This window comes from Coccinella septempunctata, chromosome 8, assembly GCF_907165205.1.
Source record: "Coccinella septempunctata chromosome 8, icCocSept1.1, whole genome shotgun sequence".
NCBI lineage: Eukaryota > Metazoa > Arthropoda > Insecta > Coleoptera > Coccinellidae > Coccinella > Coccinella septempunctata.
This window is the reverse complement of record NC_058196.1, coordinates 31,560,691-31,585,905: the sequence shown is the minus strand read 5'-3', so window position 1 is coordinate 31,585,905 and position 25,215 is coordinate 31,560,691. Positions and strand designations below refer to the sequence as shown.

Here is a 25,215-nt window from a genome sequence, read left to right as displayed (position 1 = left end):
CTTGTAACATAGGAGTAGATAGATGAGGGCCAGGGTGGGCACGCCCGAGTACCGGTAAAAAAATCATAAAACCTGAACTGTATGCTATAGCTGAATAAAAATTGGACGTTTTCATTCGCAAAGGATCAATCTATATGATAGAAGAAGGTATTAAACATTATCCTTCTCAGAACCCACTGGAAATTCCGAGAAGTTCATTTATTTTTCATTAATCAATTACGAACCAATAATTTCACACAGCTTGTTTTAAAAAACCTTCTCAAATGACACATTCAGAAGATAAACAAACAACCAATACTTCTAGGTCAAATTTATTCATGAAATTCACATGAAAATACTCGCATTCAAAAAAATGCAGTCGGAATCAATAACTGAATACAATATACATAAAAAAAAATAATAAAATACATTTAATTTCCAATTAAAGTTAACTCATCCAAATTACATGTAGAATCGTGCATCGATAGTCCTCCCGTCAATTCTCGCTCGGTCCAAATTTTCTAAAAAAGCTGTCAAGGAAAATGCGATGATCCAATTTTACAATCAGTTCACTCAAAGAGCGGACAAAAAATTCGACATCAAGGAGGCTGTCAAATTTTGACAGTTGAAATGTCAACTGTCAAATTTTGACAGTTGACAGTTGAAATGTCAACTTCAAAATTCCAACTTGACTAATTCTTTTGTGGAATAAACGCTGAAAGAGATTGCGCGTTCGATTCAGTCGATCTGTAAAGGAATAAACGAAGGCTGCTTAAAAAGGATACTTATAGCACGTTCGGCTTGCCATTCGTTGGCATACATCACGAGCATGGTTCCGGTGCCTTTTTCTTCGAAATGTTGAACGTCTCCGAATTCTGAGAACTTGTCGTGGAGCACCTTGTAACTAGCATTGGTTGGTAACTGAAAAAATTGAGAATTAAGGCTTTCACGTGTTGTTTAGGTTAATAAACCGCTTCATTGACGTCTGTACTACTTACATTCGATATTATAATCTTCCTCGAGAACCCACTGCTGTTTTTGGGGACGTTGGCAGCTCCCCTCATATTCCCAGCTCCAGATAGGCCACCGTAGGATGTCTGCTCCCTCTCGTCGTATCCACCGAAAGAGCCCTTATTTCCGGAGTCGTACTGCGATGAATAACCCCTATTTCCAGCCCCGTAACCAGAGTCCGAACGACCGAACGATCCCAAGTTAGAGCCGGACGAATTGTTCATGTTACCAAAGGCGGACAGCTGACCGGGCGCCAAGGAGTTTGACACCAGGCTATTGGCCAAGGACAGATCCCCACCGCCCAGGAGGTTACCGGTCAAACCGCCCGCCAAATTAGCGGCCTGTAGCATCCCCGCGTTTCCTGTCAGGCTTGACAACGCGGCTGGATTGATGTTGTTCAACCCGGTCAAGGCGCTGGCTACTTGTAAGGCAGGGTTTGGTACGGCACCGAGGATACCGCCGCCCATACCGTTGTTCTGCTGGGCGTTAGACGAGGGTAAATTACGCGCAACGTCCTTGAGCGGTTCCCCGTTGCTGCCGAGGCCCATACCGATGCCCTTGAGTCCTTCCGGCAGTTTGGTGCCGTCGTTCACGCGGTCCATCCTCACGGACATCTGTCTCTCGTACAAGAATTGATTGTTGAACATCGATATAGCCTGGACGGCTTCCACGGGATGGTCGTATTCGATGACCGCGAAGCCCCTGCTTCTGCCATCTTTGTCTGTGTGTAGTTCGACCCTCTGTATCCTCCCCGCTAGTCTGAACACCTCTTTGAGCTTCTTCTTGTCGACGTTGTATTCCAACTGAAAATCGGCAGTTTTAATGGCGCACTCTGATTTGGAGGTGCTTATCCGAACTTCAAATGTCCCCATCTAACAACAGGATGTCTCAAATTCATTGCTAACTGAGAGCACCTCGAGAACTTCAAGACTTCAAGAGAAAATCTTCAAGGACATCAATCTCTTTTTTTCAAATAATCAGATATTGATATCTACATGGATAAGCACCCAAATTACAGATACTCTTTGAAACTGTGAAAATTTTCCTTGTGTTTTCCCTACAAATAACAAACTTCACCGAAATGAACACAAGTAGAGAGTGTTTCTCGTAAGCTGGTCTCCTTGAGCAAAATTAAAGCAATATGACAGTATTTTTCGAAGGTTTTCCGAGTAGGGTGCGCATTTGCACAAAATGACTGTGATCTGCTTACGTGAAACACACTGTACAATAATTTTTATTCCAAGTCAATGTAAAAGAGAAACTACCAAAACTTTTCAAAAATATCCTTCCAGCCGATAACGACAAATTTGGTACTACAACTTACAGATGGATATGTTTATCTACAAGGTGAGTTTTCTATGGAAATGTTCACCATAACCCTTTTTCGAAAATCAGATTTTCACAAAAAAGCCTTTAAAGGACTAGGAAAGGCTGATACAATACCCCCCAGAGCCCTTATCCAAATATTCTCACATAGAAGTTTGAGTCAGTTGTAAAATTTAAAAAATGAATATGTACGTACTGACGTATCACGGAATTGAGAGAATTTTTCTGAAGAATATTAATACGATTGCTGAACTTATTTCTTCGAAATCCTTACCACATTTCATCGACAAAGTAATTTGATTGAATTTTCCCAAATATGAAATTTACGTTGAAATAAATAATGGTATAATTTCCTACACAATACATCAAAGATATAACCTAATAATTTGAAGCTCATTCTACAACCTAAAGATAATGCCAGTACTAATATTTTGTCAGTTTATAACAAGGAAAAACGAAAAAATTACATATTTCATTCCCAAAAGACCTTTCAACCCTGAAGGATCTGCCCTTAGTATAAATAATACTAAAATCATTTATATTTATATCACAACCACTGGGACAGTCTCAAATAAACAGACGTGGGATATAATATCTGAATTTCCAAACCCTACTTTGAGAAAATAGCAGTTAAATATTCCAATTAATGCAATTACAAGGAAACACACGCATTAAGACAGAGAATGAATAAAACACAAAGAAATCTCCAACAGTTTACAATTTCATTATCCAGACCTTCAAACGTTTGATTTTAATACATTAAATTAACTCTTGCAAATGTTCGAGTGCGAAGAATCGTAATCTCTGAAGATCTACCACAAATTCAGTGATTTCCAGCGATATGCAGATTTTATTAAGATAAGCTTAAGGCAAGTTGATCAATCAAGTCTAGTAGATCACTTCTGAAGAAAAATTTGAATAGATGATAAAGAGACGAAGCAATGACCTCAATCGTTGGACATTTATCAATAAAAATTTCAACTTTAGGTGCCCAAATAAGCCAAAATCTGCAGCCATGCAGCCTCTTTCGACAAACTCCTGAAAACCACAGTTTTAACATTTGTCGCAATTAATAAGATTCAGAATGGATGAACATTAGGGAGCATCACTCTCAAAATAAAACTCTTGAAAGGTCTAGATAATTCTCGAGTAAGGACTAAAACTTCAAACCAACTGGAATACTTACATTGGCCACAAAGACCCTATTACAAAGGGGAAGATCGATTCTCAGAGATTCTAAAAAGTTTGGACTTAGCCCGTAAGTGTTGTCATTGGGAGCTGAACGACCACCGAAGGAAGAGTTGTGAGAATCGAAATTGTCTCTGTGGTACCTTCCTTCGTCTCTGTTACTAACATTTCCTCGCTTTGTGATATTTCCTTGCTTATCCCTCACATTGCCTGTATCCTCTTTGACGACCAACTTACGACCCTTAACTTCGAATCGCTGCATCACTTCAAGACATTTCTTAACAGAACTACTATCGGCGAATTCGACAATTCCGCAACCTCTCGATTTATCTTTATCGTCAACGAATAACTCAACAAATTGGACCTCCCCAACTTCTACTCTGAACAAGTCTTTGAGATCCTGCCAACGAAACTCATAAGGAATATTTGATACATACACCCTGTGTCCTGTAGATTTGCCGCCTCTATCTCGGCCCCTATCTACGCTACGATCCCTATTATTATCTGCATTTGAGTTACCCCTATCACGATCGCCTCGGCGGGTCCTTTCGCGGGAGCGATCTTTTTCATCGGTTGAATCGTTAGTCCTAAAAAACAAAGACAAACAACATTGCCATACAAAATAGGGTGAATATTACTCACATTATATATTTCTTTCAAGTCGGTAAAAATTATAATTTTAACTTAGCAGCAAATACGAGTGTAGTAATTGCAGTATGGCGTCGAAAAGGTGTTGAAAAATGAACGACGCGACATCATAGAATATGCCCTCAAATAATTTGAAAAAAAATGATTATTTCTCAAGAATCATAATTTTTGGTGATTTTAATATATCATTAAATGAATATTAGACATGAACAACTGATTATTTTAATTACATATAAAATTGTTTATAAATCAAGAACCGATGGAAGGCTAAAATATCGATAGGTCTTAGGTACACAGGGTCCTTTTGAACTACCTGTTTTTGTGTCCAACAAATGTGAAATTCTTGTATTTGTTCCATTTGCTTCAAACCCTTCTTTGTGAATTTTGAGAGTTTTTAAATGTGTGTTTCTGTCTTTGCAAGAATTTTTAATCTTTAACGTTCCGCCCACAATGGCAGGAGTAATAAACGATAAGTTTCGTTATGTGTACAGTTCTGTTTTACATCATAAAGTAACATTCAAACTGTAAATATTACGAAGAACATGGAAAGAATTTTTTTTAAATTGCCATTTTCAGAGGCACCCTCGAGGGGAAACTATGGAAGCCAACTGCTGAAGAAATTTTGAGAAATCCTTTGTTGAAACATACTGGATTTTGTCAACCAGGATGTGCTGACCTGTATCTCATCATTCAGCTCTTTGAAAATGGGGAGGCTTTGGCCATACCCAAACATATAATGAAGTCTTTTACTACAAGATATAAGTGAGTTTCTTTGAATCATCATTACATGAATTTTATCCCATGTTCAACGGCACATTTTGTGTGAGAAAGTAGTAGTCCAGGTTTTTTCATCAATGTTTTCTTAGTAAAAAAAAAAAATGAACATCTGATCTGATAAGTGATCTCAGGAATGCAAGGTACCACATGGCAGATAAAGAATAATGTCATTGATGTTTCAATGTTATGAAATTGAGAGAATTATTATATGCTCTTTTATTACAGATTTGAATTATTATGATAGCTTTTTTTTCACTCATTTGGATATTTAGACTAATGTTTGTACTTAAAATGCGGAATATTTTGAACTACGCATTTCTATATTCGAGAAATTTTTCTCTTGTTGAAAAAATCAGGAAACCCATTTCAGAGGAGGTAATACAAGTCATAATTTTGAAGGTATCGAGCTTAATTCCAGCAGGATTACTCCTATCCACGGTGTCAAAAATTCTATGGATGCTTGTAGATACTCTATGTTCAACCAATGAATTCCATATACATATCTTCTGATCTACTGCAAAGGTAGAGCTACTTTTAATTTTGCTTTCTTTGTTCAGCTTCAATGAATGGGTTCAACTACCGTTGTTGTACAGCGATTTACCAGAAAAAACCATAATGATTATAAATATATATACTGCAGGATTGAGGGAAGAAAACATGATTGTTGGAGGAACTGCAATTCCATTATTCGACAAGAGCGGTCTATTCAGACAGGCAAGTAATACATACATACTGAATTGTCACCTGAAATATTTTGAATACTGTAATTTCAGGGTATTATAGACTTGAGGATTTGGACAGGTATCGAGGCCGATCCGAAACATCCGGAGAAGACACCGTTCAGACCGAGCGAAGATGGGCAGGAGAAAATGCCGAGATTGGCTGAACTGGTGAAAAAGCACCAAGCCGGACTTATGCCCAAGGTGAGTGAATATTTGGAGAAGTTAACCCTTTACCCTGCTGCGTTCCTCACAATTTATCTCCTTTATTGAATTAAATAATTTCCCGGTCTGTATTTTTGGTGCATTTCATTTTCAGGTCGATTGGTTGGACAGATTAACGTTCAGAGAGATAGAGCAGACTAACGAGAGAGAGAAAAGATTGTCTGATCACCTGTATTTGATGGTTGAATTCATGGATTGTATGATAGATGGACATTCACACAACATTATCTATTTCGAGCAGAATGGTGAGGAAGTGTACGCCAAGGAAAAGAACGACATTATAACTGTGCCTGACCCTGAAATCGGGAAGGTAAGTCATATTATGACATCTGTCATCTGTCAAAAATTGACAGCACTGTTTTGAATTTTATTTGTACGGGCAAAATTAGAGACTATACGATTTATTCCATTAGGAAAACTTGGTAGAGAACATGTACCACAAAATTACACGTTCCATGCGTAGTGGATACTCCGACAGGGACGCCAAACCTAACGCCTACACCCGAGACTTCCTGAACAGAATAGTGTCTTACCCCCCGACCAAACAGCTCACCAACGAGGAACAGGACATCGTTTGGAAGTACCGCTTCTTCCTGAGCAACCAGAAGAAGGCCCTGTCAAAATTTCTGAAATGCGTCAGATGGACCCAGAACAGCGAAGTGAACCAGGCCATGCACATGATGGACATCTGGGTGCCGATGGACATCGAAGACGCTCTCGAACTCCTCAGTTCCAGTTTCACCCACGTCGCCGCCCGTCGATACGCCATCACGAGGCTGAGCAAGGCTCCCGACGAAGACATCATCTTGTACCTGCTGGAGTTGGTGCAGGCGTTGAAGTTCGAGAACTTCGAGTCCATCAAAAACGGTAAGGACTCGCTTGAGCATTGGGAGACGTGATTTTCACGCTTTGTTACGCAGGCCTGATGAGGCTGTCGAAGAAGCAAGAGTCGGCCTCCAAGACGGAAGAGAAGGAGGCCCAGTTGGTGCACAACGACAGCAAGGAGAGCAACAGCACGCTCACCGAGGAAAACGTGTTGCAGAAATCTTCGGGCGAGGAGGGGGCTTGCGCCTTGCCGACGTTGACCAGTAAATTGAAGGGGATGGACCTGGCGGCCAGTAATCTTGGGGATTCGGCCAACACGGACACCTTGAAGAATCAATTCGACGACGAGGTACTCGATTTGGCCTCGTTCTTGATACAGAGGGCGTCTCAGAACACCGCGCTTGCGAACTACTTCTATTGGTACCTGCTCTTGGAATGCGAAGATAACGATAACACTCAGCAGGATGTGAGTATCCAATATCTTCACTTTTCGTTTATTTAGCGCTCATATTTTTTATCGTTTTCTAAAAATGTAGCTCTAGTCACTCTAATTCCCGATCCCAGTCAGATCTATCACTTCTGGAAGTATGATTATCTAGCTGGCGTGAAAACCCCTTGGAAGCAGAAACCGTAGTGGTGAACAAACTCTTTTCCCTTGTTCTTTTGGGTTTCTCTCCGCTGAAAGTACGATTTCTGGCTGGTGTGCAAACCCGTTGGGACGAGATAACGAAGTAGAGAACCGTTTCTTAACGCTGTGCTTTGTTTCCCCAAACCTCAAACCCCTAGCTTTGAAACTGAGCTCCCACTTCATTGTCTGTTAAGTGCGTGTTGGTTCTGGCTAACGAACGAATCGGAAACACACGTTTGAGATCGTATGCCTCTTCTTTTTTCGAGATATCCGAGGAAACGTCGTTACTCATTCTGAAGATATATCTCTTAATCACTCATTCTGAAGATATATCTCTCAATCACTCATTCGGAAGATATATCTCTAATAACTCATTCAGAGATATATCATTCAATCAATCATTCTGAAGATATATCTTTCAGTCACTCATTCTACAAATATACCTCTCAATCACTCGATTCGGAAGATAAATCTTTTAATCACTCACTCTGAAGATATATTACTCATTCTGAGATAAATCTTCCAATAATTCATTCTGAGGTATTTCTTTCAGTCACTCATTCTGAAGATATACCTCTCAATCACTCGATTCGGAAGATAAATCTTTCAATCACTCACTCTGAAGATATAGTACTCATTCTGAGATATATCTTCCAATAATTCATTCTGAGGTATATCTTTCAGTCACTCATTCTGGAGATATACCTCTCAATCACTCGATTCGGAAGATAAATCTTTCAATCACTCACTCTGAAGATATATTACTCATTCTGAGATATATCTTCCAATAATTCATTCTGAGATATATCTTTCAGTCACTCATTCTGAAGATATATCTCTCAATCACTCGATTCGGAAGATATATCTCTAATAACTCATTCAGAAGATTGATATACTTTTTAATCACACATTCTGAGATATATCTTTCAATAATTCATTCTGAGATGCATCTTTTAGTCACTCATTCTGAAGATATATCTCTCAATCACTGGATTCGGAAGATATATCTAATAACTCATTCAGAAGATTGATATACTTTAATCACTCATTCTGAGATATATCTTCCAATAATTCATTCTGAGTTACATCTTTCAGTCACTCATTCTGAAGATATATCTCTCAATCACTCGATTCGTAAGATATATCTCCAAAAACTCATTCAGAAGATTGATATACTCTTTAATCACTCATTCTGAGATATACCTTTCAATCACTCATTCTGAGATAATTCATTCTGAGATATAGCTTTCAGTCACTCATTCTGAAGATATACCTCTCAATCACTCGATTCGGAAGATATATCTCTAATAACTCATTCAGAAAATTGATATACTTTTTAATCACTCATTCTGAGATATATCTTCCAATAATTCATTCTGAGATACATCTTTCAGTCACTCATTTTGAAGATATATCTCTCAATCACTCGATTCGTAAGATATATCTCCAAAAACTCATTCAGAAGATTGATATACTCTTTAATCACTCATTCTGAGATATACCTTTCAATCACTCATTCTGAGGTATATCTTTCAATAATTCATTCTGAGATATAGCTTTCAGTCACTCATTCTGAAGATATACCTCTCAATCACTCGATTCGGAAGATATATCTCTAATAACTCATTCAGAAGATTGATATACTTTTTAATCACTCATTCTGAGATATATCTTCCAATAATTCATTCTGAGTTACATCTTTCAGTCACTCATTCTGAAGATACATCTCTCAATCACTTGATTCGGAAGATATATCTCTAATAACTCATTCAGAAGATTGATATACTTTTTAATCACTCATTCTGAGATATATCTTCCAATAATTCATTCTGAGTTACATCTTTCAGTCACTCATTCTGAAGATATATCTCTCAATCACTTGATTCGGAAGATATATCTCTAATAACTCATTCAGAAGATTGATATACTTTTTAATCACTCATTCTGATATATATCTTTCAATAATTCATTCTGAGATATAGCTTTCAGTCACTCATTCTGAAGATATACCTCTCAATCACTGGATTCGTAAGATATATCTCCCAACACTCATTCAGAAGATTGATATACTCTTTAATCACTCATTCTGAGATATATCTTTCAATAATTCATTCTGAGATATAGCTTTCAGTCACTCATTCTGAGATATATCTTTCAATCACTCATTCTGAAGATATATCTTTCAATCACTCATTATGAAGATATATCTTTCAATCCCTCACTCTGAAGATATATAACACATTCTGAAGATATATCTCTGATCACTTATTCTGAAGAGATATATCTTAATCCCTCATTATGAAGAAATATCTTGATCATTCTAAAAATATATCTCTGATCGCCGATTCTGAATCTTCTCCTTCGATCCAGAAAGCCGTGCAGAACATGTACCTGAACGTGATGAAGATGTTCAGGCAGACCCTCGCCCAGGGCAATGCCGAGATGCAGAACAGACGCATCATCCTGTCGAAACAGCAGAAATTCATCGACAGATTGGTTAAACTCATAAAGACTGTGTCTAAGGAACGAGGCGACAGAAAGAAGAAGATTGAAGTACTGAAGCAACTTCTGGCCACTCCGGACTCATCGAAATTCTCCTTCACCAACTTCGAACCCATCCCGTTCCCCCTCGATCCGGACGTGACCATCAGAGGCATCGTGGCCGAGAAGTCGCTTCTATTTAAATCTGCTCTGATGCCCTCCAAGCTGTACTTCGTCACGGATGACGACAGGGAGTACGTGGCGATCTTCAAGTACGGCGACGACCTGAGGCAGGATCAGCTCGTGCTGCAGATGATCACGCTGATGGACAAGCTGCTGCGCAAGGAGAATCTGGATCTGAAGCTGACGCCTTACAAGGTCCTGGCCACGAGCACCAAGCACGGTTTCGTGCAGTTCATCGATTCGATAACTGTCGCCGATGCGTTGGCCAGCGAAGGTGAGTTGAGGTTAATTTGACCTTTAGTTTCTAACCTCATTATTGTGACGTATATCTTTCAATAATTCATTCTGAGATATAGCTTTCAGTCGCTCATTCTGAAGATATACCTCTCAATCACTCGATTCGGAAGATATATCTCTAATAACTCATTCAGAAGATTGATATACTTTTTAATCACTCATTCTGAGATATATCTTTCAATAATTCATTCTGAGATATAGCTTTCAGTCACTCATTCTGAAGATATATCTCTCAATCACTGGATTCGGAAGATATATCTCTAATAACTCATTCAGAAGATTGATATACTTTGTAATCACTCGTTCTGAGATATATCTTTCAATAATTCATTCTGAGATATAGCTTTCAGTCACTCATTCTGAAGATATATCTCTCAATCACTGGATTCGGAAGATATATCTCTAATAACTCATTCAGAAGATTGATATACTTTGTAATCACTCGTTCTGAGATATATCTTTCAATAATTCATTCTGAGATATAGCTTTCAGTCACTCATTCTGAAGATATATCTCTCAATCACTCGATTTGTAAGATATATCTCCAAAAACTCATTCAGAAGATTGATATACTTTTTAATCACTCATTCTGAGATATATCTTTCAATAATTCATTCTGAGATATAGCTTTCAGTCACTCATTCTGAAGATATATCTCTCAATCACTGGATTCGGAAGATATATCTCTAATAACTCATTCAGAAGATTGATATACTTTGTAATCACTCGTTCTGAGATATATCTTTCAATAATTCATTCTGAGATATAGCTTTCAGTCACTCATTCTGAAGATATATCTCTCAATCACTCGATTTGTAAGATATATCTCCAAAAACTCATTCAGAAGATTGATATACTTTTTAATCACTCATTCTGAGATATATCTTTCAATAATTCATTCTGAGATATAGCTTTCAGTCACTCATTCTGAAGATATATCTCTCAATCACTGGATTCGGAAGATATATCTCTAATAACTCATTCAGAAGATTGATATACTTTGTAATCACTCGTTCTGAGATATATCTTTCAATAATTCATTCTGAGATATAGCTTTCAGTCACTCATTCTGAAGATATATCTCTCAATCACTCGATTTGTAAGATATATCTCCAAAAACTCATTCAGAAGATTGATATACTTTTTAATCACTCATTCTGAGATATATCTTTCAATAATTCATTCTGAGATATAGCTTTCAGTCACTCATTCTGAAGATATATCTCTCAATCACTCGATTCGTAAGATATATCTCCAAAAACTCATTCAGCGAAGGTGAGTTGGGGTTATTTTGACGTTTAGTTTCTAACCTCATTATTGTGACGTACAAGTCAAAAATTGACCTTGAAACCGCATTTAATCACCTTGAAACTCGTTTTAATCTCTACAGGCAGCATCCAGAACTACTTCAAGAAACATCACCCGCAGGAGAACGGTCCTTATGGCATCGCCCCCGATATAATGAATACTTTTGTTAGGTCCTGCGCTGGATATTGCGTGATCACGTATCTGTTAGGGGTGGGAGACAGGCATCTGGACAACCTTCTCCTAACCCCTTGCGGTAAATTGTTCCATATAGATTTCGGGTATATACTAGGTAGAGACCCGAAACCTTTGCCACCTCCGATGAGGCTCAGTAGAGAGATGGTCGAAGCTATGGGAGGTGTAACCTCCGAACATTACCAGGAGTTCAGGACGCAGTGCCACACGGCTTTCCTGCATCTGAGAAGGTCAGTAATGTTTTGACATTGACAGCATGTGTAGCTGTCAAAAGTCAAAAGTGCAATGACATAAATTTCGTTTGTTTCACGCAGGCACGCCAACTTGATGTTGAACCTGTTCTCCCTGATGATCAAGGCTAGTATTCCGGATATCGCTCTGGAACCGGACAAGGCTGTGAAAAAACTGTTGGAGAAACTGCGTCTGGAATTGAGCGAGGAGGAGGCTGTGCAATATATCCAACAATTGATCGACGCGTCCGCGTCTGCGGTGATGCCGGTTATTGTAGAACAGTTTCATAAGTTTACTCAGTTGATGCGGAAGTGAATTTGTGTTGCTTGTTTTGAACGTTTCGTGTTCGTTTACTGAAGACTGAGATTATCACACGATAGGCTGGATGGTACATGATTGTGGTGCGAATGGTACGGTCTGTTTGTGTGAGGTCAACTTTTTGTAATTAATCAGAATTATACATGATTTTCGTGATTTTTAGATTCTCATGTGGAAATATATTATTGGAAAACTAGTTTTAATAAATATTTTATAGAAATTGAAGTAACTTCCATTGGATTAAGACGAAGAACTCCTTTCCACAGGTATCCGGCTATACGATGATCCAAAATGCTTCTGTTGGTTGATTATTTTGACATTCGAAGCATTTTCGGATCATCGTATTCTATGATCCTAAAATGCTTTTATCGGTTGGCTATTTTGCAATTCAAAGTGATCAACCAATAGGGGTTTTTCGAATTATCGAATACGATACGATGCTTATATTGATTGATTATTTTGAAATTCCTAATAATCGATCAATTAAAGCATTTTCCGAGCATCGTACTGTCTATAATTCATCTTATTCGATGATTCGAAAATGCTTTCCGATCATCGAATATCTTACTCGAAGGGGTTTTCTGTGATCGTGTCTATGAACGCTAATTCCGCGATTCCACCAGTTTATTTATTTTTTTAATAACTAAGTGCCTCACTTTTGATGTACACCCTTGTATAGCTTTAATTTTGAGTTGAACGATTACGAAAGAGACCCTCAATTATGAATTATATGACTGTCTAGAGAAGGAAATGTCTGGAAGGTTCCGCTGTTTCACAAGGAACAGTCTTGAAGTACGGAGAAACATGTAAGTCACAAAGAGAATGAAACACACTATTTGCCAGAAGGAAATTTCATTCGAAAAAAATGATGAATTTTTCATGATATTACAAGTGTTTGAACGTGTGAACTCAGCCTTAGTACATTAACCTTCAATTATCATTCGTTTCAAGTTTTCATTATTTTCCATCGAAAAACAAATTGAACTGAACGTATGAATCGTTTTTCATAAATAATCATAAACTTCTGAATATCAATCGACAAAACTCGATTTGCATAAGAACGTAAATTGATCGATCAGATTCAAGGTCATCTAATTATTCCAACCAAACAAAACGAAATAAATTAATCGCTGTCTTCTCTGTTCTGTTTAATAGTTTTTCTAGAATCTGTTGCTGGAAACGATTGTCGATTCATCTTTTATTATCGAACGTTATCGCGAAAGAGGTTATCAGCTAAATTCGCGATATTCTTTCGTAAACTTGTCGTACCGGTAGCCGGTTTTAATCAGGTAGTCGCTTTTCACGATTCCTGTTGTGAAGATGTTGCGAGTAACGAGATTCCTCAGTAAAATTCAGAGATGCAATTTCTCCGCCCAAACGATACCGAAACCTACGGAAAATCCAGAAGTGCTTTATAGCGGGGTAAGTTGTCACAGTATATAACACTCTATTGGTAAAATAGACGTGGAAACATTTAGATAATTTTTGTAATGGCCACTCTTTAGTTCTAACTTTATTCACAACTGTTTTCTGATTGAAGATCTTCATCAACAACGAATGGCACAAGTCTAAATCCGGCAAAACCTTCGCAACAGTCAATCCGACAACTGGGGAAGTCATCACCGAGGTGCAGAAGGGTGAACAGGCTGATATCGATGCAGCAGTCGATGCTGCTCACAAAGCCTTCAAGTTCGGTTCACCATGGAGGACCATGGATGCCTCAGATCGTGGGCACCTTCTCTACAAACTTGCCGATTTGATGGAGAAGGACGCCTCCTATCTTGCAGTGAGTAGAAAAGATTACACGTAGATAAAGACAGTTTGATCCACATATTCAAATTATGAATTTAGAGCTTGGAGACGTTGGATAACGGTAAACCATACACAGCAGCTCTCAGAGACGACATAGGCCTCAGCATTAAAGCCATCCGTTACATGGCAGGTTGGGCAGATAAGAACCACGGGAAAGTGATACCAATCGATGGTAACTTCTTGTGTTACACCAGGCACGAACCGGTTGGGGTTTGCGGTCAAATTATACCCTGGAACTTTCCACTGCTGATGTTTGCGTGGAAAATTGCCCCTGCTTTAGCCACCGGGAACACTGTAGTTTTGAAACCTGCAGAACAAACACCTCTGACTGCCCTTTATACTGCACAACTGGCTGCGGAGGCAGGATTTCCTGCGGGAGTGCTCAATGTTGTTCCAGGTTTCGGAGATGCTGGTGCTGCCCTAGTAGCCAATGATAAGGTACAGATTGATCGAAAAATTTCAAAGATACGTTTGTTAACTTTTCGAATACGTTTCAGGTAGACAAAATCGCTTTTACAGGCTCAACCGAAGTAGGTCTGAAAATCCAGCAGGCTTCGGGTGTTGGTCGCCTCAAACGTACTACTTTAGAATTGGGAGGCAAAAGTCCAAACATCATTTTGGCTGATGTTGACGTTGCTAAAGCGGTCGAGGCAGCCCATATGGCAGTATTCTATAACCAAGGTGTGTTAATCATCGAAACAAATATCCCTGTGTTGGAAACTTTGTCTTTCGATTTTAGGTCAAGTATGTTGCGCTGGAACAAGGACTTACATTCAAGAGTCTCTATACGATGAATTTGTTGAAAGATCAGTGGAAAGGGCGAAGAAAAAGGTAGTGGGTAATCCCTTCGATCTCAAAACGGAGCAAGGGCCCCAAATCGATGGCACTCAAATGGAAAAGATTCTCGGATTGGTGAAGGAAGGGGTGAACCAGGGCGCTAAATTGCTCACAGGGGGAGGACGTCATGGCGATAGGGGTTACTTCGTTGAACCAACAGTTTTTGCCGAAGTGGAAGATTCTAATGTGATCGCTCGTGAAGAGGTACGTTTATCCTTCATTGAACCCTTAAATTTCCATATATATTTTGTGGTTTTCAGATATTTGGTCCAGTTCAACAATTGATGAAGTTCAAAAATCTGGAAGAGATTATCGAACGTGCCAACAATACGAACTATGGACTTGCCGCTGCTGTATTTTCGAAGGATTTGGATAAAGTGAACTACATAACGCAGGGTTTGAGGGCCGGTGTAGTCTGGGTGAACACATACAACTCTCTGCCTGTTCAAAGTCCCTTCGGTGGATTCAAGGATTCTGGACATGGTAGGGAAATGTCTGAGTACGGAATCAGGCAGTATACGGAAGTGAAATCTGTGATCACAGCTCTTCATCAGAAGAATTCGTAGATTTGTGAATGGATTGGGTTAACTCGCCAATATTCTCCATGTGGGAGATGCTATCATCATATATTTTTGTACATTATTACATGTATGTTGAATTGAAACATTTTTTGTTGTTTGTTCTATAAATATGATATTATTATGAATACAGTTTGAATATTCAAAGCTTTTGACAGAAATTTTTTGACTATTTCTCATTTCTATGATGTCTGAAAGTCATTTCCATAGAGTCTATGGTCATTTCCTTGAGTTCAACCAAAGAGTAACAAGAGTTACTCTCTGATGCAACCATAAAGTATTATTACTCGATGAATAATGAAATCAACGTTTTTTTCTTGCTACATTTGATTGTATTTCAGTGAATTGTAATTTTTTAATCGAAATCATTCTCCTGGTCCCCGTTCGACGAGTTTTTCGTTCGATTTCGGTATTTTACTCTATTTAAAAAAACTTGTTTTTGATGAGAACATCGAATAAATCATCATAGATAACCGTCACAAAATTTGAATTTTCACGTGCCGGTATTTTGCTGAAAGCGCTTGCGTAAGAACTGTTGCACAGGTAAATTTTTTCAAATAACGAATATCAATTATCAATATTGTTCTCCCTGAAGTGAATCACTCCTAAAATCAAACAAACAGAATATTTTCACTGAAATAGGTCAGTATAAAATTTACACGGTTCATACTGTTCATAGATTCGTGTTACGTTATTGAAGTAAACTATGAATAAACAAATGATATCAATAATTATAAATAATACATTTATTGTTATGTGATATTTTGTCCTAGCTGCAGTGAAATTTGTTATCAAGAAATCGGAAACATTCGATCAAGATTACCCAAAAGAGATGACCTGACCTAACCCTACTTCACAAACACCGAAAAGTGGAAAATGGAATTGGAAAAGGGAACTTTCGTTAGAGAATTCGAGATTCCCGCAATTTCGGAAACTCTAAATTTCTATCAGAAAATTGAGGGAGATGTCAGCTGTGTTGTTTGGGACGCGTCGATGGTGTTATCCAAGTATTTAGAGAAAAAATTCCTGGAAGAAGAGGACTTCCTCAAAGACTGCGACGTAGTTGAATTAGGAGCAGGCTTAGGTTGCGTTGGAATCACCGCCGCCTGCTTGGGGTTCGTAGTCTTCAAATAGTTGAAACTCTAATTGTTGATGTCGATGAATTTTCAGGGCTCGAGTTATTGCAACCGACTTGCCGGAATGTATTCCTCTGTTGGATTTGAACATCGATAAAAACGAGCATGTATGGTCTAAATATGGACGCATTAAATCTGTTCCACTTAAATGGGGTGGTGATAATAATTTGGATATTCCAGACAGAATACTTTTAGCCGATTGTGTCTACTATGAACAGGTAAATATGGATTTTCTTCCGTTTGAAATGATTGAATATTAGTCGAATGAGTTTGTTTTTTACAATGGTACTTGTCAGTTTGCTTCTTCTTGAGCTTACATCATAGCGATTAATTATTCTTTGACTGGGTTGAAATAATGATGGATTTCCTTAAATTATTATGTGATCTTATGATGGATCAAGGTTATCGGTAAATTTCTAGTAATATTCAGTGATTCCGAGAGAAAAACATAGCTTCATCTTAAAGAATATGGCTTAACCTGACACTTTGAATGAACAGAGTTAATTTTAGTCTATCCAACCTTTGATCGAGACACTAATCAGCCTGTCAGGTCCTGGCACAGAAATTATACTTTGCCAAGAGATCAGGGAATCGGAGAATCAACAAAAATATTGGAGAACGTTTCAGAATCATCTAGAGGGGCATTTCGAGATGAAATTCGTACCTCTAACCGAGCAAAATGATGAATTTTGCAGTCCCGATATAATGCTTTGGCGAATGAGGAAAAAGTTATAGGTATAGATTAAAAATAAGATAATAGGAAACGTGTATAATTTTCAACAATTAGAAATATTTGTTACAAGGTTTATGTATAGAAATATAAATCGATATTTGATCTTTCGGATTCAAATGGCCGCCTTTTTGCTATTATAACCTGGCACATCTCTACGTCTTGGAACTTTTACTCGTATAACTTGCTCCACTTCCGATGGTTCGTAAAAATCTTGACATTCCCACTCCAACTTTTCCCTCCTTCTTTTCTCATCGACTTTGTTGATCGCGTAACAGGCTGGTATCCAGATAGCGGCCGTTATTATGATCACGCTGCCGACAATGTTGTCCCTGAAAAATTGCAAGATTTTGTTTATGCTGATCCTGTCGATTATCTTCCAAAAACGTTCCACGAACTCCGGCCTCGTTTTCTCGCAGTGACCCTGAAAAAAAAACATTAAAACTGGACATTCGTAGTTAAAATACAAGTTAAACTTACGCTGATGCAAATTCCGTACATGCAAGGGGTTCCATCCGGTAAAATACTGTCTGGTTCGGGTGGTGAACAGGTACCATCGAAGGAAGAACGGCAACACCGTTTGCATGCGTCTTGGGCTGAAAATTTCGAAATTTTTCGGTTAATCTGCGTCCACAATGCGTCTGTAGCATTACCTGTGTCGCACATGCAACTCTGTTGTCCCCTGGTCTCGCAGAAAGGTACGCAACGTCCCTTCGAACATTTTCCTTTTTCTTGACAATCTGTACCGTCTTGAACCGGAGGACTGGATGGACACTGCGGATGCCAGCCTGTACATTCGGACTGTTCTTCGCAGGTGCCGTACTGGGCGTTTCTGCATACCGTACCTCGGGGAGAGTATTGGCAGCCTTGGCAACACGGCGAATTCTTATCGCTGATGACAGAAATATGTACGTCAGACACATCGAGGAGATTTTATGTGTAGGGGGAATATTCTTTCAGAATATGTGTCAAATTTAGATCTGGGATGGTTTTTCTGGGAGATACGAGACTCGAAAGTTGATCAGAAAGATGGGGTCAGTTGATATTTCCTCAAGACCGAACGCTTGTGCCGAAATGGATGAAATTCTCATATTTACGACTAGAAGAGTTGCTCTTTCAGAATATGTATCACATTTAGATCTACGATGATTTTCCTGGGAGATACGCAACTCGAAAGTTGGCCTTGGAAAAATTCCCAAAAAGATGGGGTCAGTTGAAACTCCCTCAAGATCGAACGGTTGTGCCGAAATGGATGAAATTCTCATATTTACGACTAGAAGAGTTGCTCTTTCAGAATATGTATCACATTAAGATCTACGATGATTTTCCTGGGAGATACGCAACTCGAAAGTTGGCCTTGGAAAAATTCCCAAAAAGATGGGGTCAGTTGAAACTCCCTCAAGATCGAACGGTTGTGCCGAAATGGATGAAATTCTCATATTTACGACTAGAAGAGTTGCTCTTTCAGAATATGTATCACATTTAGATCTACGATGATTTTCCTGGGAGATACGCAACTAGAAAGTTGGCCTTGGAAAAATTCCCAAAAAGATGGCGTCAGTTGAAACTCCCTCAAGATCGAACGGTTGTGCCGAAATGGATGAAATTCTCATATTTACGACTAGAAGAGTTGCTCTTTCAGAATATGTATCACATTTAGATCTACGATGATTTTCCTGGGAGATACGCAACTCGAAAGTTGGCCTTGGAAAAATTCCCAAAAAGATGGGGTCAGTTGAAACTCCCTCAAGATCGAACGGTTGTGCCGAAATGGATGAAATTCTCATATTTACGACTAGAAGAGTTGCTCTTTCAGAATATGTATCACATTTAGATCTAGGATGATTTTCCTGGGAGATACGCAACTAGAAAGTTGGCCTTGGAAAAATTCCCAAAAAGATGGCGTCAGTTGAAACTCCCTCAAGACCGAACGGTTGTGCCGAAATGGATGAAATTCTCATATTTACGACTAGAAGAGTTGCTCTTTCAGAATATGTATCACATTTAGATCTACGATGATTTTCCTGGGAGATACGCAACTCGAAAGTTGGCCTTGGAAAAATTCCCAAAAAGATGGGGTCAGTTGAAACTTCCTCAAGACCGAACGGTTGTGCCGAAATGGATGAAATTCTCATATTTACGACTAGAAGAGTTGCTCTTTCAGAATATGTATCACATTTAGATCTGCGATGATTTTCCTGGGAGATACGCAACTCGAAAGTTGGCCTTGGAAAATTTCCCAAAAAGATGGGGTCAGTTGAAACTCCCTCAAGATCGAACGGTTGTGCCGAAATGGATGAAATTCTCATATTTACGACTAGAAGAGTTGCTCTTTCAGAATATGTATCACATTTTCATCTACGATGATTTTCCTGGGAGATACGCAACTCGAAAGTTGACCTTGAAAAAATTCCCAAAAAGATGGGGTCAGTTGAAACTTCCTCAAGACCGAACGGTTGTGCCGAAATGGATGAAATTCTCAGATTTATTACTAGAAGAGTTGCTTTTTCAGAAAGTGTGTCACTTTTAGATTCAGGATGATTTTTCTGGGAGATACGCAGTCAGATCGGAAAAAAAAACGAAAAATCCCGAGAAAATTGAGAATTGCACACGTTAAAACTGGACTACAAACCTACTAGTAAAGTTTAAACTGGAAAGAGTGTAGAGTATCTTCAGGATTATTTGCGAAAAAGATTATGAAATACAAACGACCTCGTTAACATGAACATTTTTTTCAATCCCTGTGGAATAAGTGTTAAAAACGAAACTGCTCTTATACCATACCTGCAAACTGCGCCTCTTCGAAGCCTGCATTCCTTATCGCAACAATTATCCGTATCCTCAGTCCCGAACAAACCCGCATCGCATTCTTCCCCTTCCTCCACCTTTGAGTTACCGCAGAAACTCCTTTCGGGCGCAGAAAAGCATATCTGCGACTTAGACTCCAACACCTTTCTTATCGAACGAATGCTGCAGGGCGAAAATTCCTGAAAACCCCGACATGAAACCTCTTTTCCCTAAGATGAAAAAAGTAGGGCCTACTTTGTTGTTTTTATCGTAGCCCGTCACCGAATACGAGTACATCAGATAGGACCCGTTGTTCCTGGAGCTGGGAGAACATTCCGGGATGTCTGGATCATGTTCGGAGCCCCAGTTGTGTCCGAACTCGTGGGCTGTTACCAGTTCGGCTTCTCTGGTTATCACCCTCTGACCGTAGTGGTTGCTGGTAGAGCTCAGTCCGGAGTTTAGGTAGACTTTGTGGCCGTCTTTGATGAATTCTGCGGAAATGGAGCTTTTGTTGTTGATTTGGCAGTTTTTTGCTCAAACATTTTCATCGATAAAGCAAGCATGCAAAGAAAATCGCAATCAACCCCTTTATTAGTGTTCGTAAAGAGTCATGCTATGTTTTAAATCAAACCTCCACCAAAATTTTAGCCGAAACAAAAAAAAAATTGTAACCTTTGGTGCAGATGCCTCCGTGTGAACTGATTCTTGGTGAGGCGATATAAGCCAAGCCTAGCACTACCGAATTGCTAGTTTTGAAAGTTTGGTGGGTGAACAAGTGCGCCAAACAAAAATTCTTATTGTCCGGATTTCGTGAAAATACCTTCAAATAAAAACAAACGAAAATAAAACCAATAACGAAGAAAACACATTTACAAAGTATCATTATGTATTACTTCTAATAGATGCCGCACATTCCATCTGTTCCTGTTCGTCCTATCCATGTTGTAATGCTCATCGTAATTTATGGTGGTTGGGGCACTATGTACGACGATTTTCTTGATCAGAAAGCCCATACCCTTGAAACCAGGACCGAGGGGATGTTCCCTCCATACCGTGTTGTTGTAAATTTTGTGCACTCTATCGATCAAATTAATCTGAAAACGATTAATGACTTTTCAATCATCTTATATCGAAAAATTCATTCGGTTACCAGATAATTGATGGTTTTTTTAGTGCTGGATCCGCCCATATATTTATAGAACGTATGATCAGCAACCAGCAACAGAGAACACCTAGTTTTTGTCGGGATGAAGTTGCTCTCTTCGTAATAGATAATTTGTCGTTTGTCCCTGAGAAGTGAGGAGTTGTGATACTCTTCAAAATCGGGAGAATCGTCCTCTACACCGCATGTTTTAGCCCCTAGTAGAGCCTCGTCTTTATCCCAGGTAAGTTTAACGTCAGACTGTTTGTATACCATCATGGTTTCGTTGTCTGTATTCGACAAATGTCTCCATGCAGGCTTAAAAAACACATAGTGAAATAACACTTCTACTAGTTTTCAATATTTTATTTCTCACTTCAATATGATAAGTTTCACTTTCCAATTCTATACTCCCGGTCATCAACCCATCGTCTATGTGCAGAGATACGTTGGACGATTTCTCACCAAATACTCTACCGGTAAAGAAATTCTCTTTATCTGCAATGAATATCCAAAATGAGGTGGTAAATTCGAACGACCGAGGAATTGGAACTCACTAACCTATATGTGTATATTTTTCTATTCCAGTCTCGTCGATTTCGTAAGATTTGAAATTCGAATGTAGAATATCATTATTAGGGCTTAATTCTAGCCGGAATTCCTTTCCGAGCGTGTTGAAATGCAGTTCTTTTATCTTGTTGTATGGATGGTAACTTTCCGACAACCCCCTTTTTACTATCACATGTTTTATGTCCGAGGAATGGATGGTTCCATATTTTTTTATAACTAGCGCCACAGACCCTTGAAGAGATAAAATGAGCATCAAAATCTTCCAGAAATATAGCGATGATTCATCACAATCATTCATTGAACCTTTTTGATTTACCTGTTGCCAATAGGCTTAAAAAAAAAGAAATACTGAAATGGAACGTCATATTTGATCACATAACCGTACATCCAAACAATTTATAACATTTTCTAATTGCTATCTTTGAATATATATCCAGTGGAGAGACATACTGCTCGATATTAAAAATAGTATAAAATATTCTTTTAAAAACATTACTCATCAATGAAATGACAATGGTCGTTCTTTAGAACTACTCGAAATCCGAACTAAACGGTTTGATAATATTCTATGGATCATGAGAACAGTGCTTAGCTTGAACTGCACACATATTATCTATGGCTGCATTTATCGATACGCTCGTCTTTGATAAATCCATAGAAAGCATAGTTTCTATGCTCCATACTCTGACCGAGTTCGGTAATGCATTACCGAACTCGCTATGCGTATGAACCATAGAAATTATGCTTTTCAATAAATTTCAATTTTTCGAAACTGATTGGTGGAACTTTGCCAAGTTCAAAGCATTAATGAACAGATTAGCGTTAATCTTTTGAAACTTCGAATTTGTGCTGTGTATATGTGCTTTCTTTCGGATTTGAAGGTGAGGAAACTGGTCACAGTATTAATAAGCATTATTGGAAGTTTCTCTTTATTACATTCACACAATGATAAAGATATTGGGCGATGTAAAAACCCCTTGGGTTTTCCAGGAAGTTTGGTTCGATCAATTTCACGAACAATACCTCGCAAAATTAACAAAAACTGGTAGGATTCTCGCAATGCATCGTCACAAATAATCCTTTTTTGGGAACATCATCCACATAAATGTTCAATTTTTCATCATTTTTCGCATTTCATTGGTGTGTTCAAAAAATATGATCGTCTTTTCTTTTTCTGATACATTTTTATTTAGTCATTTCCATTTTTCAATTGAAATTTTAATCATTAATACAGAATATTGGGGATCAACATCAAATAAATTTCTTTGAACGCAAAGAACCATTGCACAAACACTAATATTGCACAAATATCCAAGAATAAAAAATCAAGTTATGAGAATAGAACACATATAGAAGAATGTGGATTATTTTGGTTCATATTTTAGCACTGACATGTTATCTTTGCCCTCGTGATAGTCTGGGGGATAACTTCTCGTTTTGTTTATTTTCAAAACAATTTAATGGTTTCAAGGTTTAATATTTTCATATATCAACAATAATATCGATACATCCCATCTTTGATTTTAGTTTTTTCATCATGCGACTCCGTCTCATAGAATGAATCACAGGGGTAACGAAAATTTGTTTTGTTTTGTATGAATCATCATGAAATTCAGATTTCACGAATTTTTTGGTTAGTGAGAATGAGGTTATTTTCTCTGGTTATCTCATTTCGCTTGATATTATTTTCAATTCAGCTAGTTTCTTTCTTGGATGGACTGAAATTCGTTATATACATTTCAAAATATGCCGGATCATCAATATTCCGGTTATCTGTATACATATATTGTATATATTTATAAATATAAAATTCATTTGATTCGATGAATGAACGTTTACCTATTGATACAATAATTTCAATAAAATTCATAACACTTCGCATTTTAAAGGCACTAATATATATCTTCGTATATATTATAATACAGTTAAGTACAATTAACAATCTTGAGAATTTTCGCAAAACGGGCAACCTTCATACAGTCTATGGTTTAATCAGTTTGTTGGGCTTTTAATCGATGGTGCGACCATAGACATTCTTGAACCAAGTTATGAGATTATTTTATAGGAGATTTTGTATGAAATTGAAATGAAAATATTGAGTGGTTTTAATGTTGTGTGGTTTCGTAAACGTATCTGCAACAATGTACAGGAAGGTAAGGATAAGTTTTTACATGAAATTCTCCAGTTCTTTGTAATGAAAAACAACTGTGCAGTTGTCCATTTTGCCAATTCCGTCACAATTACATCATAAAATTCTCCCTTCCAAACATAAAATTACCTTTGATAACGAATATATATTTTATTTCGACTTTGGTGTTTGGAATGTATTCAATTTACACCTAATATATATTATAATTCATATTTTGGAAGACTTAGTTAACAAGTTCATTGGTGGATTCTAGACCTAAATGGTGGTATAAAAATAATCTCATTCTTTATATATATATTTATGACAATTAAACTTTGAAATTCTCTAGGATCCAACAGAGAACCATGGGGTACCATTTGCACTAAATCTTAACGTCGCCTCCTCCCAGAAACAAAAAACGAACGCGTATTTCAACCATGATTTTTCCGGAAAATTCAACGAATTATATAACCTAAAATTATCTTGAGAACATAGAACGCCGCCGTTCTGTGTTTTCTCAATAATAAATTAACTCTAAAATTAGCTCGGCTTCGATGGAATTTCCTCAAATACTCTCGAGTTTCAGGTGGGGGTGCGTTTTGGCTACTATAGCTTGGAGTTTCTGCAGTTGTGCTAAGAGGGTGGTGTTTGCGTCTTGAAATTCTTCGATCTTTTTCCTGTACTCGCTGTTTTCTGTCACCAAGAGGCCCACTTTCCTCTCCAGCTGATCCATGTACTCTTTCTTCTTCCTGCGGCTCTCTTGTGCTGATATCTGTAATCAAATTGTGAATTTAGGTTATGGTGTCCTTCTTTCATTGAGTGGGCGTGTTCAGAAACCCTTGCCAACTTTGTGAATACTTTTTGTCTTTGTGTAAATAGTATCGATGAATTTACTAACCTTGTTTTTTATTTTCCTCCTGATTTTCTTCAAGGACTTCTCCTCGGCTTTCGAGAGTGGTAGACGGGTGGGTACTGGATAACCTTCAGCTATCAAAGTCCTCTTTTCTTCTTCTGTCAGGATGAGGGTGCCAGTTGATCCCTTCTGAAAATAAAATTTAGGAATTCATTAAGTTTTACTGTATAAAACATGGAAGACCTTGTTGCATGCGCCCTTGACGCTACTTGTTTCTACTTGAGCTAGATGGCGCCACAGACTAATA

At 38.1% G+C, this 25,215-nt stretch overlaps 6 protein-coding genes across 13 annotated transcripts in view; 3 read left to right on the top strand and 3 right to left on the bottom strand.

Annotated features, from left to right (window-relative positions):
- Window positions 1-295: 295 nt before the first annotated feature.
- Window positions 296-4,292, bottom strand: LOC123318619 (myelin expression factor 2-like). The gene is made up of 5 exons (XM_044905286.1): window positions 4,147-4,292; window positions 3,503-4,091; window positions 978-1,793; window positions 765-900; window positions 296-500 (listed from the first exon to the last, which is right to left on the bottom strand). Coding segments are annotated over exons 1-5 (1,602 nt in total). The 5' UTR covers window positions 4,149-4,292; the 3' UTR covers window positions 296-441.
- Window positions 4,293-4,477: 185 nt separating this feature from the next.
- On the top strand, window positions 4,478-12,561 carry LOC123318617 (phosphatidylinositol 3-kinase catalytic subunit type 3). The gene is made up of 10 exons (XM_044905284.1): window positions 4,478-4,676; window positions 4,729-4,914; window positions 5,487-5,643; window positions 5,703-5,852; window positions 5,968-6,183; window positions 6,287-6,740; window positions 6,794-7,164; window positions 9,697-10,264; window positions 11,678-12,017; window positions 12,102-12,561. The coding sequence occupies exons 1-10, from the start codon at window positions 4,603-4,605 to the stop codon at window positions 12,331-12,333; spliced, it is 2,748 nt and encodes a 915-aa protein (XP_044761219.1). The 5' UTR covers window positions 4,478-4,602; the 3' UTR covers window positions 12,334-12,561.
- An 862-nt stretch (window positions 12,562-13,423) lies between these two features.
- LOC123318620 (aldehyde dehydrogenase, mitochondrial) lies at window positions 13,424-15,724 on the top strand. The gene is made up of 6 exons (XM_044905287.1): window positions 13,424-13,758; window positions 13,877-14,122; window positions 14,188-14,586; window positions 14,646-14,829; window positions 14,888-15,189; window positions 15,246-15,724. Exons 1-6 carry the CDS (start codon window positions 13,657-13,659, stop codon window positions 15,549-15,551), a joined length of 1,539 nt encoding a protein of 512 aa, XP_044761222.1. The 5' UTR covers window positions 13,424-13,656; the 3' UTR covers window positions 15,552-15,724.
- Window positions 15,725-15,903: 179 nt separating this feature from the next.
- Window positions 15,904-25,215, top strand: part of LOC123318623 (protein-lysine methyltransferase METTL21D-like) — a 45,428-nt gene continuing 36,116 nt past the window's right edge. For 3 of the 7 annotated variants that reach the window (XM_044905294.1, XR_006538384.1, XR_006538383.1), the window contains exons 1-3: window positions 16,127-16,205; window positions 16,337-16,678; window positions 16,734-16,917. In XM_044905294.1, the coding sequence (XP_044761229.1) occupies window positions 16,440-16,678; window positions 16,734-16,917 (423 nt within the window). In that variant the 5' untranslated portion in view covers window positions 16,127-16,205; window positions 16,337-16,439. Of the gene's footprint in view, window positions 16,107-16,126; window positions 16,206-16,336; window positions 16,679-16,733; window positions 16,918-17,119; window positions 17,550-25,215 lie in introns of those variants that run through there. The other 4 variants (XM_044905293.1, XM_044905290.1, XM_044905295.1 and 1 more) reach the window with 4 other exon arrangements.
- On the bottom strand, window positions 17,454-22,438 carry LOC123318618 (ADAM 17-like protease). The gene is made up of 11 exons (XM_044905285.1): window positions 22,244-22,438; window positions 21,919-22,158; window positions 21,734-21,855; window positions 21,367-21,675; window positions 21,110-21,310; window positions 20,889-21,036; window positions 20,472-20,707; window positions 20,214-20,416; window positions 18,083-18,321; window positions 17,910-18,025; window positions 17,454-17,853 (listed from the first exon to the last, which is right to left on the bottom strand). Exons 1-11 carry the CDS (start codon window positions 22,290-22,292, stop codon window positions 17,545-17,547), a joined length of 2,172 nt encoding a protein of 723 aa, XP_044761220.1. The 5' UTR covers window positions 22,293-22,438; the 3' UTR covers window positions 17,454-17,544.
- LOC123318622 (cyclic AMP response element-binding protein A) overlaps window positions 22,843-25,215 on the bottom strand; it is a 37,874-nt gene continuing 35,501 nt past the window's right edge. For both annotated transcript variants that reach the window (XM_044905288.1, XM_044905289.1), the window contains 2 exons: window positions 24,954-25,097; window positions 22,843-24,827 (listed from right to left, as the gene is read on the bottom strand). In XM_044905288.1, coding sequence (XP_044761223.1) covers window positions 24,621-24,827; window positions 24,954-25,097 — 351 coding nt within the window. In that variant the 3' untranslated portion in view covers window positions 22,843-24,620. The remainder of the gene's footprint in view (window positions 24,828-24,953; window positions 25,098-25,215) is intronic.